Source organism: Aspergillus flavus, chromosome 1, assembly GCF_009017415.1.
Source record: "Aspergillus flavus chromosome 1, complete sequence".
Lineage (NCBI taxonomy): Eukaryota > Fungi > Ascomycota > Eurotiomycetes > Eurotiales > Aspergillaceae > Aspergillus > Aspergillus flavus.
The window spans coordinates 4,338,233-4,354,632 of NC_092406.1; the positions used below are offsets into that span (position 1 = coordinate 4,338,233).

The window sequence follows — 16,400 nt, forward strand, 5'->3', positions numbered from 1 at the left end:
CGCGGACTAAGTATTTCTTGACAATGTTATCGGGAATGGTGCGCCACACTGCGGGAGCATTAGCCACACTAGCGACGGAACAGAATCCGGCGGCCGCGATAAATCGGCATTAGTTTCTTCTCAAGAAGCTTCTTGGTACCAACATCTACTTCCCCGTTCGTGAAACGCTTTTCCTACTATCCTACTGACGTCTATGTTCAATGCACGAGATCACGAGATCACGAAATCCTGAATGTCATTTTGTCCACATCATCTCCTGCGTTCCCGCTTCAGCGCCGGGCTACCGTCCCGTGCTCCGAAACATAGGTTGCGTCTAGGGCACTGGTATCGACAAAGTGCAAAACTTCCAATAGCACGATATGTCACGAACCATGCGTCGACATCGAATATTACACATGATTGTGCATATGACACTGTTGGCAACGATCTGAACCCTCGACCTGACTCTAGTTCGGCTTTAATTCGCGAACCAAGAGACCACCGGACTGAGGCTCAAGCTCTTGGCCTCCAAGATATAGTTTCTCATCCGGTTCAGGATTACAAGCATGAAGTCATAAGGGACCCTTTGGTACCATATCTAGATGGCGTTCCTGGGCCCCCAATGTCGTCATCTGGAGAAAGGAGTCCCAACAATCAAGAGCGCAAATTCGTCTATGCCAGCCGTGCCATAGTCGACGGGAAGGTGAAATATATCTACAAGACTAAACAAGTGAGCCAGGAGACCTATGATTTTCATCAGAGCATAAAGATGAGGTCATTATGCTACGATCGCGAAGAGATTCATGCATGGAGAACCACTTATAGTAAAATATATCGAGCTGCGCTTCTCGACATGGACATCCAAGGTTTTCCCGCGTCGTTGATGCTCACTGATGCCGATTCAAGTCTTCTTGAGAAGATCAAAACAGACTGCCTGGGTAGCTTCCGTGAGGCTTGGGAGGCATTGGACAAATCCGCAAAGGCTCCACACTGGAAGCGATTATCATTATGGCTGTTACAAAATTCCCCGCATCTGGCCTTGGAATTTCTCCTTGTCACCTGCCAAAGTGTGGACAAGCCTTTGTTCGTCATGGTTTCTGATTGCTTCCTCTTTTTAGATAAATACCATGCCGGCGAATTTCAACCCTGGGAAAAGGGGGGCCACACATATGTGTCCCTTTTGCTTACTTGTCTAGACCCCAGCAACTGGCCTGTTGCGCACCTTGGGCAGAAGGGCGTCCGGCTTTACTTAAAAAACGCTGGTCCCGAAGAGCTTTACCATGCCTGGACCATCGTCGATGAGAGGAGGAATCATATAGTATCCGAGACGTGGCTTTGCTTTATGCGTCGGTTTACGGAATTCGGGGATATCCATAAATCACTAGAAGCGCTTGAACTCGTACGGAGACGGGAGCAGGATAACTTTTTGATGGATTCTCAAGGAGTTATGCGTCACTGTTGCAAACTTTTATTACTCGACTCTGTTCAAGATACTCCGAACGGACGGAACTTTTATATTCTACCCAAACTCCTCAAAATGGGGGTACGACCAGATCGAGATATGATGAACATAGTTCTATCCAACGCTTTCAAGACCGGTGATCCGCAGGTGGGATTCGACATGTTCCGTTTCATGAGAAGGCAGTCGCTCGAGCCCGATTCGTTTACCTACTTAACCTTGCTTAACGACGCAGTGACTCGTGGGGATCGAGAGCGTGTTCAATCACTAATACAAGATATTAGAGCACGTGGGCTTGAGAAGAACGATTGGATCGCAAGCAAGATATTTCACGCTCATTTTACTTTCAATGCCAAGCACCATGATCCAAATGACGATCCCAATGGAGTTTTTTACTCGCTGCTGGATATGTACAATCAGCTATATGACATCGCGCCGTTAAAGGAGCTTTCTATTATTCCGCCAGAATACACCCCTCCCCCGGGAGGTGATAATCTCCAACCATCTCTCATTGCTCTGTACCTGATGATCGCGACCTATCTACGGTGCCAGAAACGCATATCCCATGCTCATCGCGTCTACACCAAGTTCAAAGCGCTTGTCTCACAGGACCACCCAGTCATAGCTCCACTAGCATCCACCGACCATACTTACAACGAGTTCTTGGTGGCTTTCCGGGATGACCCTCGCGGGCTGCGACCGGCTGTGCGACTAGTGGAGGATATGCTGCACGCTTCTAACCAAGACCGGGAACTTGACGATCGGGTTACTGTTCATGGCAAACCATCGGTGCGGACCTGGACGATCCTTATGAGCGCCTTCACCTTCAATAAACAGCCACTTGCCGCGGAGAAGGTTCGGGAGATGATGGCCAAACACGGAGTAGAATACAACCAGGTTACCTGGAACACGGTCATCAACACCTATGCAAACGCGCAGAATATTGCGGAGGTTGCAAAGTCTATCAAGGCCATGGAAGCTCAAGGCTATTCGATGGATTCATATACAATGAAATGTCTCCGCTACCTCCAAGATCCAGAGCGCCTATGGATTGCGGTAGAAGAACTGGACCAGGCGACCGATGCTCGCCACGATATGGTGACCTCCTTGGATCAGAGGCCTTTAGAGCATGAATCGGATGAAGATGAGCATCTGTTGGAGCAAGGCTTGCGACGTCTGAGTGAAAGAAAGGAGTCTACCCGTTGAGATACCCTTATCGAACCATTTATTTTCTATTGTCTTTCTATCTTGTTGCATTTAGAGCGTGGGTTCTGGAAAAGATTGTCATCTTAGCACGGGGGGATGATATATGTGAGTATATTCTCAGTGTAAAATATCACTTATGTACACTACACATGTAAATGACCATGCGAACTCCCTGCAATATATAATAATGCCCAAACCACCAAGAAAAGGTTTTTTAACGCCGATTGCTGGGAAGATCTTCATTCATTAAAAAAATATAAGTTGGAAGAACTGTTTATGAAAAAAAAAACAGGGGCAACCATAAGCTTTCAACCTCCAAAGAAGATCGAAACCTAGCGCATGTATATTAATTAGCTTCACGGTAACCTCAACTTCAGTATGTTCATATGATGTCGTCCAGCACTCACAGCCATTAAGATGCAGCAGATACTGACATACGGACTGAGCCGTTCACCGATTCGAGCACACTTCCAGAACACCCCGAAGAAGCTTCAGACGAGGGTGTTAGTTTCCTCTCTTAGTTGACATCATGGGGAAGACCGGAGATAAAACCTACCCATGTTGATTACGGTCCATAATTCCTGGCATAATCGAGTGAGCATAGGTGCTCGTGCAGATGACGAGCAAGATAACCAGCAGAAGCGATTGAAAGTTGAACAAGGCAGACTACAGGAAAGATTATTCTTAGTCGGTGGTCATCCTATCGAAGTCGAACTTCATTCACAGCGCATTTACTCACCATCTTGTACGAACTGCCTAGGATTGATTTGTTTCCCTCCTTAAGCTGAACACCAATGACTTAATAGGCACTGGTTTCCGTGCAAGATCTAGAACGATCAGAGAAAACAAAAGCTGATAGAGACCCAGATACTATCATACTATCTGTCTACACGTTTCGTCCAGTGGAGCGGAAATTCTGCCTCTCATGTCCGCCAACCTTCCTCACCGCCCTGGCCACCGTCCCAATGTTAAACCGCCTTCAGGTAGAGCTCGAAGGCTTCTGCCACCTCCTCTACATCCAGTTCAGCGGACCTCTCCAGCTCCATCCGGTCCACCACGACAGCCAAGTTCTGGCCATGTGTCGAGCCAGCTTGCCCCTCCCTGGCCGTTCAACCCTGAAGAGACTGCTCTAATCCGCGCCGGTTATCACCCAGCATTCAAACCCGACACCGCCAGGAACGCGGATCCTCCTACCCCAGAAGCCGAGTCTAGTAAGCACAAGAAGCGCTCTATTAGCACCATGGCTGAACCAAGAGCCCGTGCCGCTAGGCATAAGGGTCAGATGAACTTTGCTGCCGAATGTAAGTTTTGCCTCTTTTTTACTTCCTTCCCCCCAACAGACGACTCTTTCGTAACTTCCGTTACTTACATCATATGTTTCTATTCCATAGTGCGTCTCCTCCTTCTCGCATATGGTGATCCGAGCCCGCACCCGTCTTTCCCTTCCGAGCCTCTTCCCGAAACAGTTCGTGTGCTCGATGAGATTGTTACCGATTTTGTTCTTGAGATGTGCCACGGTGCAGCTCAGTATGCCGCCTATTCGCGCCGTCAGAAAATCAAGGTAGACGACTTCCGATTTGCGTTGCGTCGTGATCCCAACAAACTTGGTCGTGTCCAGGAGCTATTGCGCATGGAGCGTGAGCTAAAGGAAGCCCGGAAGGCCTTCGATCAGAATGACGACCAGGTTGGAAACTTGAAGGATGCTAGCAAAAAAGAACTCGAAGATTTGGGCGAAGGTACCGATGGCAAGAAGAGCAAGGGTAAAGGAAAGAGGAATGCTAGAAGGGACTCGGATGCTACGGAGGACACAACGGTCTCGAAGAAGAGAAAGACTGGTTGAACCGGTTGTCGTTGGCCCTGCTTCGCTACTTTCGATGTCGTTCTACTCTTCAACCTTCTTTACGGGCGTTCTGGTTCAGGTCACAAATATTCATTAAATATGGGAGATACCATTTGTTGTTATTAGAAGGGCGTTTATTGGGGAGATCCTTTCCAGTCTTTAGATTGAGAGCTCAAGACTTTAGATATCAAGTAATCCTTTCAGCAAGCCAGGCGCTACTAAATGACGACTCTAGTCATCCCGCCCCGTTTCCACAGATAAAGCTCTGGTACTCGTTGGTTCAGGTTATATGTCCATTCATCATGATTGACATGCCGGTAAGAAAAGCCGACTTCGTAATCATCAAGTCTACACTATATCATCGGAGCAAATAAGGCCGATCTGGTCCTGTCATAAAAGGGTCTCAAACCCTTGCTCTTCCCATTTTGCACAGCTCCTTTTTTTTTCACCGCTCTGAACAAAGCCAGATTGACTCCCATACGCCATGCTCTTTCTGGTTCCTTTTTTTCTTTTGCTTTCGTTTGTCCATTCGTTTTCGCACTGCTCCAACAACCACGGATGTAATGTCATAAATGCCATAACAGAGAGCACATGGTGGAAGCAGAACTGAGAACAAGCTTTTTCCACAGGAAAAGATAACCCTGGACGAGATAGAACCCTAGACACATATCAAGGAAAAAAGGGATAAACAGAGTAGCGGGATAATAGATGCGAGAAGTAAAAAATGGATGGGACAAGAGATGTAAAGAGAAAAGAAAAGGTGTCTTGATGGATAGCCTTGGTTTTACGTTCCCTCTTTACGCGCGAGCCTCCTCTCCACTCCGGTCTTGAGTCCGCTGCTGTCCTCCGCGGCCTCCCTTGCCGCCTCTCTGACCTCCACGCTGGCCGGACTCTGCATTGCCGGACTCGCCGCCAAGGGTGAGCTGGGCAGTAGCTAAGCGGTTGGACAGTTCCATCTGTGTACGGATGGTGTTGGCCAGGTAAGACACAACCAGAACGTCCTGGATGTGGTTGTTGCTGTAGAAATGGTTAGCATTAGTACAACCCAGCATGATAAGAGGGAGTGAAAATCGTAGGGTGTGGGGAAAACATACAAATCCCGTTCAATGTCGGCAGGCTCAACCTTGGGCGCCAAAGCGAGAGCGTTGAGAAGGAACTGGCCCAGTGCTGTCGATGCAGGAGCCTCCTCATCGATGACAGATTCGACATACTTGGAAACGCGGTCGATCATACCAAGAACCTCCTCTACCGCACGCTCAAGAGCCTCAATATCGGTGAAGATGTTCGCAGCACGGCTTTCAGCATCGCGAGCGGCAGCAATAGACTCCAGACCACTCTTCTCGGTCTCACCGTAGCGGATCTCGTAGGGGACGGGGATAAAGGCAGCGCTGTCGGCGGCTCTCTCTGCCGTCACACCGACAGGAGCGGAAATGTAGGCGCGGGTTTCAACATCCTTGCCAGGTTCGGTAGAGACAGTCAAGTGGACAGCAGGGTGAGGGAAGGTTCCATCACCTTGGCCGCTGTAGAAGTTCTGGATCAAAGCGGAGAAGGTGTTCAACTCCGACGAAGTGGCGTACCAACCGACCAGCACTTCCTTCGGGTTTGCCTTGAGATGCAAGGCAAGCATTTGCTTCTGGTATTCCATGTCGACCTCAACCTGATCCGTCGTCTCGGTGTGTCCAACAGCAAAAGTAGTGCGAATTTCCACCTCAGTTCCATCCTCTGACCTGGTTCCTAGCAGGGTTCCGATGACACGCTCCTGGTCGGCATTGCGACGGAGGGAATGATCAAGGATCGAGAAGAGAGCCTGTGATGGGGCATCAGTACTTCCATCCTTTAGTTAACCTTCCGATAAAGTAAACGTACCTGAGGATGAATGACAACATTCAGAGGGGCGGTTGTCGGTGCAGACCCCACTGCCATCGGGCCCAGAGGGCGAGCAAGGTGAAGGAAAGAATCAGTTTCAGCCATGATGGGTGAGAAGTGTTAGATGCGCGAATAGCCGTTCTCTCTAGCTCTCGACTCTTTCACTTGGGATCTTCCTCGGCGTGGTGGAGAGTAGCTCTCTCTTTTTTTTATCAATTCTTCCGCCCGCTAGACTCTGCGCCGACGGAGGTTCTGCGAGGCTCAAATTGTGTGTGCGCAGCGGGAATTTCGCGCTAAGATAAGATAAGCCTTCCCCGACCCAAAGAGAGGGAAAAAATAATTCGAGGGAAAAAAAAAGACAAAAAGTCTGGTGCCTTCAGAGCTGCAATAACAATTCTTCAGTGTACATATCTTCTTTCGCAAATGGCTCCTCCTCGGAACAGAGCTCCCAAGGGCCGTGGGGCCCGAGCCAGAGCTCCTATAAAGAGGAGAAATGGCTTCACAACGTCCCGAGTAGATGAGATAGAGTAAGCTTCTCCCATTGGGTTCACTTAGTCAAGCTAACTAGCACACCCAGGTCAGAAGAACCCTCGGGCGGAGAGGAGGGTCAGTTCGAAGACAATCTTGGAGACGAAATGGATTATGACGGCCCCATGGACGATGCATCCTCAGACAGCGACGAGGACGTAGAGGATGACAAGTCGGCCCGTCCATATAACGAATTGCTTCAGCTACTTAATACAACCGCTGACTCTAAAGCGCCGGCACGCAAAAAGAGGAAGACTGAACACAAAGATGACAAAAGAGCGGTAGCTCAGAATGACATTGTCGTCGCCGCCAACGAAGAAGAGTTACTGGAAGATGACGACTTGCAGCAGCAGGAGCCTTCTGATGAAGAGGACGAAGATAACTTAGATGAGGTGGATGCCGATGGTCAGGCCGACAGCGACAACGAAGATGGTACAGCTTTCTAGTATATCTGGTTGAAGAGATCCCACTTGCTGATATAAAGCAGATAATGATCCCTTCGAGGCACATTTCGCAAGGAAAGAGGACGAACTGTCTAAGCAAATCAAGGCTGTAGGAGATAATAAATGGAAAACTGTGAAGAAAGAGCTCTCCGAGGATTTGAGATTGGCGCGCGCTGCACCCGATACGGGAAGCGATTTGTCTTGCCTACCTGCCCTGAAGAGTATCGCGAATCTGAAGGTAAGCAATGGCCATCCTACGACGAGATAGTATGCGGAAAACAGAGTCGGTTGCTTAATATGCTATAGCTCAAAAGAAAGTTGAAGACGCCTGCTCTGGAGCGTCTCTCCCAGATCAGCGGCCATGCCCAACAACTCGCCCCGTACATCTTTGATTATCAAGACGTCTTGTATGGTGCCAGAAAATCGTCTAGCTCGACCCAGTTACGAGACATTCTGGCAGTTCATGCTGTTAACCATGTATTGAAGACCCGGGACCGTGTACTCAAGAACAACGCTCGTGTTGCAAAGGAACAAGATGCCGACCTCGATCTGCGGGATCAAGGCTTCACCAGGCCCAAGGTGCTGTTTCTTCTCCCGACCAAACAAGCTTGCGTACGTGTCGTTGAGTCAATCACCCAGCTTTTCCAACCCGAGCAGCAAGAAAACAAGAAGCGTTTCATGGACACCTTCTCTGCAACGGACGACAAGTCCTGGGAGAGTAAACCGGACGACTTTCAAGAGTTATTCGGTGGAAACGACGATGACATGTTCCGACTAGGCCTCAAATTCACGAGAAAGACTGTTAAATTTTTTGCGCAATTCTACGCTTCAGACATGATCCTTGCCAGTCCACTTGGCTTGCGCACGATCATGGACCAGGCTGAGTAGGTTTTCCGAGGGCGTCCATGCTACATGAAAGCCTAGAACACATGCTAACTTACTGTAGTGCGAAGAAACGTGACCATGACTTTTTATCGTCTATTGAAGTCGTTATAGTAGATCAGGCAGATGCCCTTCTCATGCAGAATTGGGATCACGTCGACTATATCTTCAAACATCTCAACCTACAGCCACGGGAGGCGCACGGCTGTGATTTTAGCCGCGTGCGGACATGGTATCTGGACAACAACGCACGATATGTCCGTCAAATGATTATGCTAGCTTCCTTTATTACCCCAGAGATCAACTCGGTCTTCTCCACACATATGCTGAACGTCTCTGGCAAGATCAAGATGACGCCAGTATATGCTGGAGCAATCTCCGAGACCCCACTCCCAGTATCCGTGAAGCAGACCTTCTCCCGATTTGACAGTCTCTCGCCGGCGAAAGACCCAGACGCGCGATTCAAACACTTCACCACCACCGTGCTCTCGTCTTTAGTCCGCAATGTCACGTCCGGTCGGGGGAACAATAGCGGTGGAATCTTAATCGTCATCCCGTCGTACCTAGATTTCGTCCGTGTACGCAATTACTTTGCTACTTCCGCACAGACCATGAACGTCTCCTTCGGGGCGATTTCTGAATACTCGGACACTCGAGACATCATGCGAGCGCGTACGCACTTTATGAATGGTCGACACTCCGTATTGCTATACACCGAAAGGTTCCACCATTTCCGGCGGTACCAGATCCGTGGCGTCAAGCGTGTCATCATGTACGGAGTTCCAGAGAACCCATTATTCTGGGGGGAGATTGTTGGATTTTTGGGGATGGATCCGGCGGCGATCGATGAGGCGGCTGAGGGAGGCGTCCGCGCACTGTTCTCCAAGTGGGATGCACTGAAACTGGAGAGGATCGTTGGAACCAAACGAGTTGGCAATATGCTGCGGGAGAAGGGAGGCGACACATTTACATTTGTATAGATCCGAGTTAGTCCAGAGTGGCCGACTCTTTTATGATGTATTTTATTATACCAATGACTTTTATACCTCTGCATTCTTTGGGCCTGACGTGTACTGTCACTATACACCAACGGTGTATAGTATATCTGTATCGGATCAAGAATTATGTACCCGCTGAATTGGATGAAATTGTAATGTAGAAAAGTGGGTCAATTGAGCCCAGACGCCGATCCAACACCCACATTTTCAGGCCCTCCGTCAACCCTCATTTGACGCCGATAGCGCTCCAAAAGTCACACGGCGGCTGCACATTGGAGGAAAAGTTCTTTTTTCTGTTTCTTTTTCTTTTGTTGCTCGGCTTCTAAAAGAATTCAGCTGACTGTCTTTTTTTTTTTCTCTTTTCTAATTGCTTTTTTATTTTCTTCAAAGATAATAAAACAAATCAATGAATAAATAATTCAATAAATAAATAAGTTAGAGGAGATCGATTAGTCATTGAGCTGAATCTTCCTCATGATCAACCCTGATCTCTTTGCCTAAAACGGTCTACTTTATACCGAATTTCTTTTTCTTTCTCCTCCGTTTCTTCGGCCCTTAAGTCCGGGGAGACAAGACAAAAGGGTTACATATCAGTCTACATCGGTTTAATATGACACGTCCGTCGGCGTTTAGTCCGGATGAGAACCAGCATCCTGTCGAGGATGTCAGGTCCGAGTCGGTAGCCAAATCCAGCCCTCGCAGCCTGTTCTCCGCGGTGTTTGGTTGGAGTAGAAAGCACCGAGACAACACCCATGAAGCTGAAGATGAACGGAGACCCTTACTGGGATCGGATTCCCCATTGTCACCGTCACCATCAACGTCATCACCATGGTGGGAAACAACGTGGGATTCGGCACAGGAACTCTGGCTCCAGGGTAAGGGAATGATCCTTGTCATGTCAGCCCAGTTCTTTGGGGCTTCCATGAATGTCATGACTCAAATTTTAGAGAGAAAGGGAAGGAATGGGGAGGGGTTTCATCCATTTCAGGTAGGACTGATCATTTGGTTTTTCCAAATATCTCCCCGTACTAAACTGGAACAGATCCTCTTCGCCCGCATGTCCATCACAGTTATAGTCAGTTATCTGTACATGTGGTACACCAAAGTCCCTCGCCCGTTTGGGACCCGCTCTGTGCTTCATCTTCTCCTGCTTCGTGCAGCCGGTGGCTTTATTGGCGTTTATGGGCTTTACTACTCCGTTCAATACCTACCACTGTCGGAAGCTACAGTGTTAACTTTCCTAGCACCTATCCTTTCCTGCTATGCCTGCTCTCTGTTCATTCCCAATGAGACCTTCACACATAAGCAACAACTCGCTGGCGTGGTGTCGCTGGTTGGTGTGGTTCTAATCGCACGGCCTTTCTCACTTTTCTCGAACGGAAATCCTCCGGACTCCGGAGAGCCCGGTAGCGGGGAGCAGCCTGACTCTGAGGATGAATATCACCATATTATGGCGATCGTCATGGCGCTCATGGGAGTCATGGGGGCGTCTTGCGCGTACTCGACCATCCGAATAATCGGACAACGCTGTCATCCGCTGGTGTCCGTCACATATTTTTCCTCGTTCACAACCATTGTGTCGACCGTGGCCATCCTGGTGATGCCTTCCATTGCTCTAGAACTGCCGGGCACCCCGTTAGAATGGACCCTGCTCTTGGGTCTGGGTGTTTGTGGGTTTCTGCTGCAGTTCCTCTTGACCGCTGGTCTGTCGTATGTGCCTCCACCGAGGAAATTGTCCCCGTCGGAACAGCATCGTCGATATGGAAGCGATGGAAATGATGAGCCGAAGGAGGAGTCGCGCAGCTCGTCCGGATCGCGGGCCACGTCTATGATATATATGCAGATGGTCTTTGCGTTATTTTATGACCGCGTTGTTTGGGGAAGCACTCTGTCTCTCTTGAGTTGGATGGGATCTGCTCTGATCTTAGGAAGCGCCATCTATGTGGCCGTCGTCCGAGAGGCGCCCGCAGCTGCCACTAGGGAAGATGAGAATGAGACGAACTGAGTACTACTAGGAAACAGCAATGGCAATTATGAAAAATTGGCCGCGCACGACGACGTCACGACTTGCATAAGCGGAGAGGAATGAAGGGCTGGAGAGAGGTGGGAAGAAAGACAACTAATGCATGCCGGAGCCGGCGAGGTAAGAGCTATGACGATTTGAGGGATTCGACAGCAAGCGATAATTCCTTTTTTTCTTTTCATGATGATGTGATGCTGCTGGCGGCAACAGCGCAAAATCTGTTATTGATTTGATTGTCTGCTATATACTATATCGATGTGCCGTATAGACTTAGTTACATGGATAAAGGATGATGGATTGATTTAGTTGGTGTCTCTGGAGCTACATAGTACATACCTAGGTAGCTACTAGGTAGTTAGTTACTGTACCCTCAATCCGGACGCTCAGGACAGGTTGCAGGCCGTGCGCATGCAGAAAAAGTGCACAAGACTCGTTCATTGGTGGTGGACGACAGTGCTCCGTTTAGTAGTAACTGTGTGTGTCTCACCGAACATGAAACTATGAATCTTGCCAGCCACAGCGTCATAGCGTTACAATTGACACCGAAAAGTCCCGACGGCAACTTCCCGAGACTCACCGAACAGAACCGATTGGTGCCTGCGGTGCCTGATTTGGATTTACCCCGGATTCGGGTGGCGTTTGATAGGAAGATATCGATATTGACATGTATATCCTGTAGTATATACATATCTCCCCCTACTGTCTCCATCTTTCTGATCGTCCACCTTGCCCCATACTTTCCCCACCTCTCTCTTTTCACTATCTGATAAAATCATTCAAGAGAGAGCGCGAGCGAAAGAAACTAACAATGCGTCACTTCGATGCCTGGTTACTTCGAGATCCGTACTCCGTCTTCCACTACTACCCCACCGGACGAAGATGGCAAGAGACTGTTCGTGATTTGATTCAAGAACGCAAGATCTGTGCGCCCACCGTGGATATCTTTTCTCATGCCTCCTCCACATCATCCAAACCAGTCGACCCATATGCCCGGCCCATGGCATCCCAATCCGACAGCTTATTCTTCCGCAAGCTGCCTGCCGAAATCCGCCTCATAATTTACAATTATGCCTTCGGCGATGAAGCTATCCATCTAGTCCAATTGAAGGGCAAGATCCGCCATGTCCGGTGCAAGCACCCTTCGTCGTCGCTCGACCGCAACCGCCGCTGCTGCCCTGTTACCCCAGCCCGCTGGCGGGTCCAGGAGAACTGTACTGCAGGCCAAGGCCACTCCGACAGCGTGCTCTACCCGCACACCCACGCCTCCCTCCCAGCGTCCCTGAGCAACTCATCGGTGGCCTTGCTGCGCACATGTCGTGCCATATACGCTGAAGCAGCCGACATCCTTTACGCCAACGCCGTCTTTGACGTAGACGACCTCCACACCTTCATCGCCTTCTCTCTGATCGTCTGCCCGCAGCGTCTCCGCTCCATCAAGCGCCTCACCGTCCAATGGATGCCCATCTGGCAGCCCATGGCCGGCCAGGAGCACAAATCCTCCATCTATTCCCACACTCACAACGACCACCTCTGGGCTCTTTTCTGGTCCCGGATCGCCGCCCTCCGCGGCCTCGGACAGTTACATCTGAGCCTTGACCTCGGCCGCTTCAGTGGTAACGCCATGGGCCGTGTGATTGGCGGAAAACGCCTTCGCCTGGCTATCGATGAGCCCTGGGTTGCCCCGATGTTATGTGTCCGCGGACTCAAGTCGTTCGAGTTGGGCATCACGGCCCGCTGCGACGCTTACGCCCGGAGAGTGATGGAGCAAGACCTGTGTCGGGATGCCGTGGCTTTGCGAGACGCTCTCCGTGAGCGTATGTGCTCACCGCGAGGCCAGATACCCATCGTTCCTGATCCTCAAATGAAGAGGGCGTGTGGCATGGAGGCGGAGGTGGAGAGGAAAATGCGGCCGCGCCTTGCGATCACTGCTGCTTGATCATTCAAAATTCCCATCAATTCGACAACACACTTTAATATTTCGAAGCAAAGAATACGCATATCAAGCTTGCCAATTGAGGCAGACTCGCGGTAGAAGATAAACGCGTTACTAAAGCAAAAAGAGAACGGAACAGCAGTTTGCAATACGGAATGAGATACCCTTTGTGCTTGAACTTGTATTTATTTTTCTTTTCCTCATCTTTGCTTTCTTGGTTGTCCCCATCTTCTTATGACTATACAAGGTAGAACTTGGTTCGAATATGGTCAGCATTTGATCCACGATGGACCTTGTCTCATCTCACCTCTTGTCCTGTTACATAGATAGATGACATCAAATAGATGCTTCTCACATTTGCCCAAGACAATATGCCAGTTATACGGAGCCAAGAGTGGCAGTTTATGCCAGCCAACCCACCACCCATCACCCAAGCCTGTGTGCAACGGACCCTTCGCCAGGTCAATCTCCAAGATACTCGATAAAACTCCACATTGAACGCCATAATTGATTCCAACAGATATCTATCTAAATCTATCTACAGCCAAGGCAACTTATTAAAGATAGCATCCTGCAATCAATAAACGGAAGAAGAGATAAAAAGAAAATCCCCCGGCCGACATAAATACAGATCAGAAAAAAAGCAACAGCAGTGGGACAAGTGAAAAACGACGATGAATGAAATGAACCCTTGGCCTTTCCCTAGATTTCCATACAATTTAACCCAAACTTGGAGACATGCGATTTCTTTCTTGAGCCGACAGGAGGAATGATTATGTGGGCAAATGTCATCGTAATAATAACAACGGTATTATCAACCAGAAGGTAAAAAAAAAAAAACGGGAAAAGAAAAACTAGTCGCAACTTTCACTAAGGAAACATTATCACGTATCAACCCATCTGATATAAGATCGTCTGATGATGGTCATGGAACTCTGTGGAAGGGGGAAGGGGGAAGGGTGAGTAGATATTGTTGTTTTTCTTCTTCTTTTTTTTTTTTTTCCTTTTCTGTTTTTTTCTTTCCCAAGCTACCATGAGATAAATGGCAAACTGTCGTTCGTCTTTTCCCTCTTCTTCTTCTCCTTCATCATCATCATCATCATCATTTTGTTCTCGCTTTCTTTGACCTAACTTGCATGTCCACGGTGAGACATGATAAGCGGTCGCCTGAAAGAAAGACAGACAGAAGAGGAGGATCACGACTTGATAGGGCTGAACCATGCATGACCCTCTGCCCTAATTTGTCGCAGCATTGGCGGGCGATTTGAATGGTTCAATGTGGCCGTTGCTGCGTTCCTGCTCAGACTCATGCTCCTCCTCGCTTGTCGGGGAAGGGGCGCGGCTTTCCAAGAGTGACCGACGGCTGCGCATCTGTGCATATGTCTAGTTAATAACAGTTCAATTTCACTCGGGTGACAGAATCTCCTTACCCAGGCTCTTACACCTCCAATCAATCCCAAGCTGTACCCGGTTGCAAAGTCTTCATTCCGCCCGTTTCCAATGGGGCTTTCAGACCGACCCACTGATTCCACCCGTGACAGATGGGTTTTCATGGCACCAGTGGTAGGGCTGACAACGTTTCCTCGTGTACTGCCCATGTCTACACTGTTCCTCGCGCTCGGTGCCGGGCTGCCAGGCCGGCTATTCTGCCAGAGCTGCCGTAATTCTCGGCCCAGCTCCTGACCCGTGGTTGTCCAGTTGTTCCGGATATTGTCCCGAATCTCCGCAACGTGTCGCTTGATTTCCAGTTCGTTCTTCTTAAGCCATGACACGTTCAGCTCCTGTCTCGATGCGCCTCGCTTGAATTGGCGGGAAATGTACTGGTCGTAGTCGCGGACAATTCTGCAATACAGTCAGCCTTTGGCGCAACACCCCAATAATTGACGGCTATACTCACCTGGTGATGATTCCCGTGGTGCTGACACCTTCCGTCCTCTGAGTAACCAAAAACTTGCCCTGGGCCTTGATCGGAGCGTAAATATCATCTCCTTCGGCCGCGCCATAGGGCAGGTCATCATGCGCAACGTAGTCGATTTGGTGCTCATCGAGAAACTCCGGAGTCAACAGCCATGGGCAATTAGGAATCACTTCGTCCACCCATTTACAGTGACGAACACTCTCTGCGCGCTCCGCACCACTCAGGACAGTAAGACCCTTCCGGTTATGAGTCTCCTCGTCTCCAGTCACACCGACCATCAGATGCACATCTGGGAAGGCCTTCTTCGCCTGTTCAAGCTGACGCATATGGCTGTTATGCAAGAAGCCCCATTAGCACCAGTCCAAGTTTTTTCAGAATAGACACGGTAACATACCCCACGTGAAACAAATCAAAGACACCATCGGCATACACGCGCACTGGACGCCCCACGGGCGGAGGATTGGTATGGTATCCAACCGGATCCTGCAACCCGGCCCGCTGAGGTGGCTGCATCATATCCTCGGTCTCCTCAACATCTGCCGTTTTGATCTGTAATCCCGACCGGCCCTTGCTTTGGTTTTCGATATCGCTGCTGGCAACTGTCGTTTCTGACGGCTCGCCTGGATCTTCTTTGCTGAGCGCCGAGGGTTCCTCGGTGGCAGGACCATTGGTTTGCTCGCCAGCCGCTGAGCTCTTCCGAGCCCGTTTCGATGGCGGAACATTGCCCGCTGAAGTTACATCAATTGGTGCCTGTTTCCTGTACTTAACCGACAAGGGAGTATTCGGACCGGTGGAATCGTCGCCATCTTCGCCCGACGCATCGCGTGATGAAGGTTGCAGAAGGTCAGCGGAGGTTACGTTGGACGGAAGATGTTGGGAAGCACTGCGCTTGCGCTTTCCTGCCGACGACGGAGAGGACATTATAATGGAATGGGGAGGTAATGACCGAGGGAGCCCTGCTCTACTTCCGTCGAAAAGGAGGTTGTTGTTGTTGTTGTTGTTGTTGTGTGCTTTTGAAAAATCGAATGATCAAATTAATCTCAGGGGAGAGGGAGAGATAGAGCTATGAAGGGCAAGAAATAGAGACGCGTTGGGAGCGCGAAGAGGACAGAGTAGAAATGAGTGATGGGGAAAGGAAAGAAGAAAGCGGGAGGAGTAGGACAAAACACGGGACCCGATTTAATGATTTTAGGGGTCTTGCTCTTTAGTTTACCCTTCTAGCCCCTAAAACCAATTGATTCATGGGGGTGGAGAGGTGACGGCGGGGAGAGAGAGAGAGAGAAAGTGCGTGAAAGAGGGAGGACAAGAGGAGAAGGAAAAAGGGA

At 49.5% G+C, this 16,400-nt stretch overlaps 8 protein-coding genes across 8 annotated transcripts; 5 read left to right on the forward strand and 3 right to left on the reverse strand.

Annotated features, from left to right (window-relative positions):
* The first annotated feature begins 131 nt into the window (after window positions 1-131).
* On the forward strand, window positions 132-2,739 carry F9C07_2279815 (pentatricopeptide repeat protein). The gene has a single exon (XM_041283967.2). It carries the CDS (start codon window positions 233-235, stop codon window positions 2,642-2,644), a length of 2,412 nt encoding a protein of 803 aa, XP_041140415.2. The 5' UTR covers window positions 132-232; the 3' UTR covers window positions 2,645-2,739.
* Window positions 2,740-2,822: 83 nt separating this feature from the next.
* On the reverse strand, window positions 2,823-3,477 carry F9C07_1117053 (putative S-adenosylmethionine-dependent methyltransferase). The gene is made up of 3 exons (XM_071507566.1): window positions 3,384-3,477; window positions 3,201-3,310; window positions 2,823-3,133 (listed from the first exon to the last, which is right to left on the reverse strand). The coding sequence occupies exons 1-3, from the start codon at window positions 3,384-3,386 to the stop codon at window positions 3,001-3,003; spliced, it is 246 nt and encodes an 81-aa protein (XP_071365925.1). The 5' UTR covers window positions 3,387-3,477; the 3' UTR covers window positions 2,823-3,000.
* A 92-nt stretch (window positions 3,478-3,569) lies between these two features.
* Window positions 3,570-4,484, forward strand: F9C07_2279817 (putative transcription initiation factor TFIID subunit 13; the record flags this gene model as incomplete). The annotated part of the gene is made up of 2 exons (XM_041288098.1): window positions 3,570-3,945; window positions 4,036-4,484. 2 exons carry the CDS (start codon window positions 3,570-3,572, stop codon window positions 4,482-4,484), a joined length of 825 nt encoding a protein of 274 aa, XP_041140413.1.
* A 797-nt stretch (window positions 4,485-5,281) lies between these two features.
* Window positions 5,282-6,608, reverse strand: F9C07_2240624 (putative eukaryotic translation initiation factor 3 subunit EifCf; the record flags this gene model as incomplete). The annotated part of the gene is made up of 3 exons (XM_041288108.2): window positions 6,351-6,608; window positions 5,579-6,291; window positions 5,282-5,501 (listed from the first exon to the last, which is right to left on the reverse strand). Exons 1-3 carry the CDS (start codon window positions 6,453-6,455, stop codon window positions 5,282-5,284), a joined length of 1,038 nt encoding a protein of 345 aa, XP_041140412.1. The 5' UTR covers window positions 6,456-6,608.
* Window positions 6,609-9,496, forward strand: F9C07_2279819 (U3 small nucleolar RNA-associated protein 25). The gene is made up of 5 exons (XM_041288097.2): window positions 6,609-6,877; window positions 6,928-7,310; window positions 7,366-7,559; window positions 7,628-8,205; window positions 8,268-9,496. The coding sequence occupies exons 1-5, from the start codon at window positions 6,774-6,776 to the stop codon at window positions 9,181-9,183; spliced, it is 2,175 nt and encodes a 724-aa protein (XP_041140411.1). The 5' UTR covers window positions 6,609-6,773; the 3' UTR covers window positions 9,184-9,496.
* Window position 9,497: 1 nt separating this feature from the next.
* On the forward strand, window positions 9,498-11,619 carry F9C07_1118049 (uncharacterized protein). The gene has a single exon (XM_071507568.1). The coding sequence runs from the start codon at window positions 9,812-9,814 to the stop codon at window positions 11,204-11,206; it is 1,395 nt and encodes a 464-aa protein (XP_071365926.1). The 5' UTR covers window positions 9,498-9,811; the 3' UTR covers window positions 11,207-11,619.
* A 413-nt stretch (window positions 11,620-12,032) lies between these two features.
* Window positions 12,033-13,160, forward strand: F9C07_1607 (uncharacterized protein; the record flags this gene model as incomplete). Its single annotated transcript, XM_041283966.1, has 1 exon — window positions 12,033-13,160. One exon carries the CDS (start codon window positions 12,033-12,035, stop codon window positions 13,158-13,160), a length of 1,128 nt encoding a protein of 375 aa, XP_041140409.1.
* A 1,000-nt stretch (window positions 13,161-14,160) lies between these two features.
* Window positions 14,161-16,345, reverse strand: F9C07_1608 (phosphorylcholine transferase). Its single transcript, XM_071508251.1, has 4 exons — window positions 15,470-16,345; window positions 15,055-15,405; window positions 14,588-14,999; window positions 14,161-14,528 (listed from the first exon to the last, which is right to left on the reverse strand). The coding sequence occupies exons 1-4, from the start codon at window positions 15,994-15,996 to the stop codon at window positions 14,394-14,396; spliced, it is 1,425 nt and encodes a 474-aa protein (XP_071365927.1). The 5' UTR covers window positions 15,997-16,345; the 3' UTR covers window positions 14,161-14,393.
* Window positions 16,346-16,400: the final 55 nt, after the last annotated feature.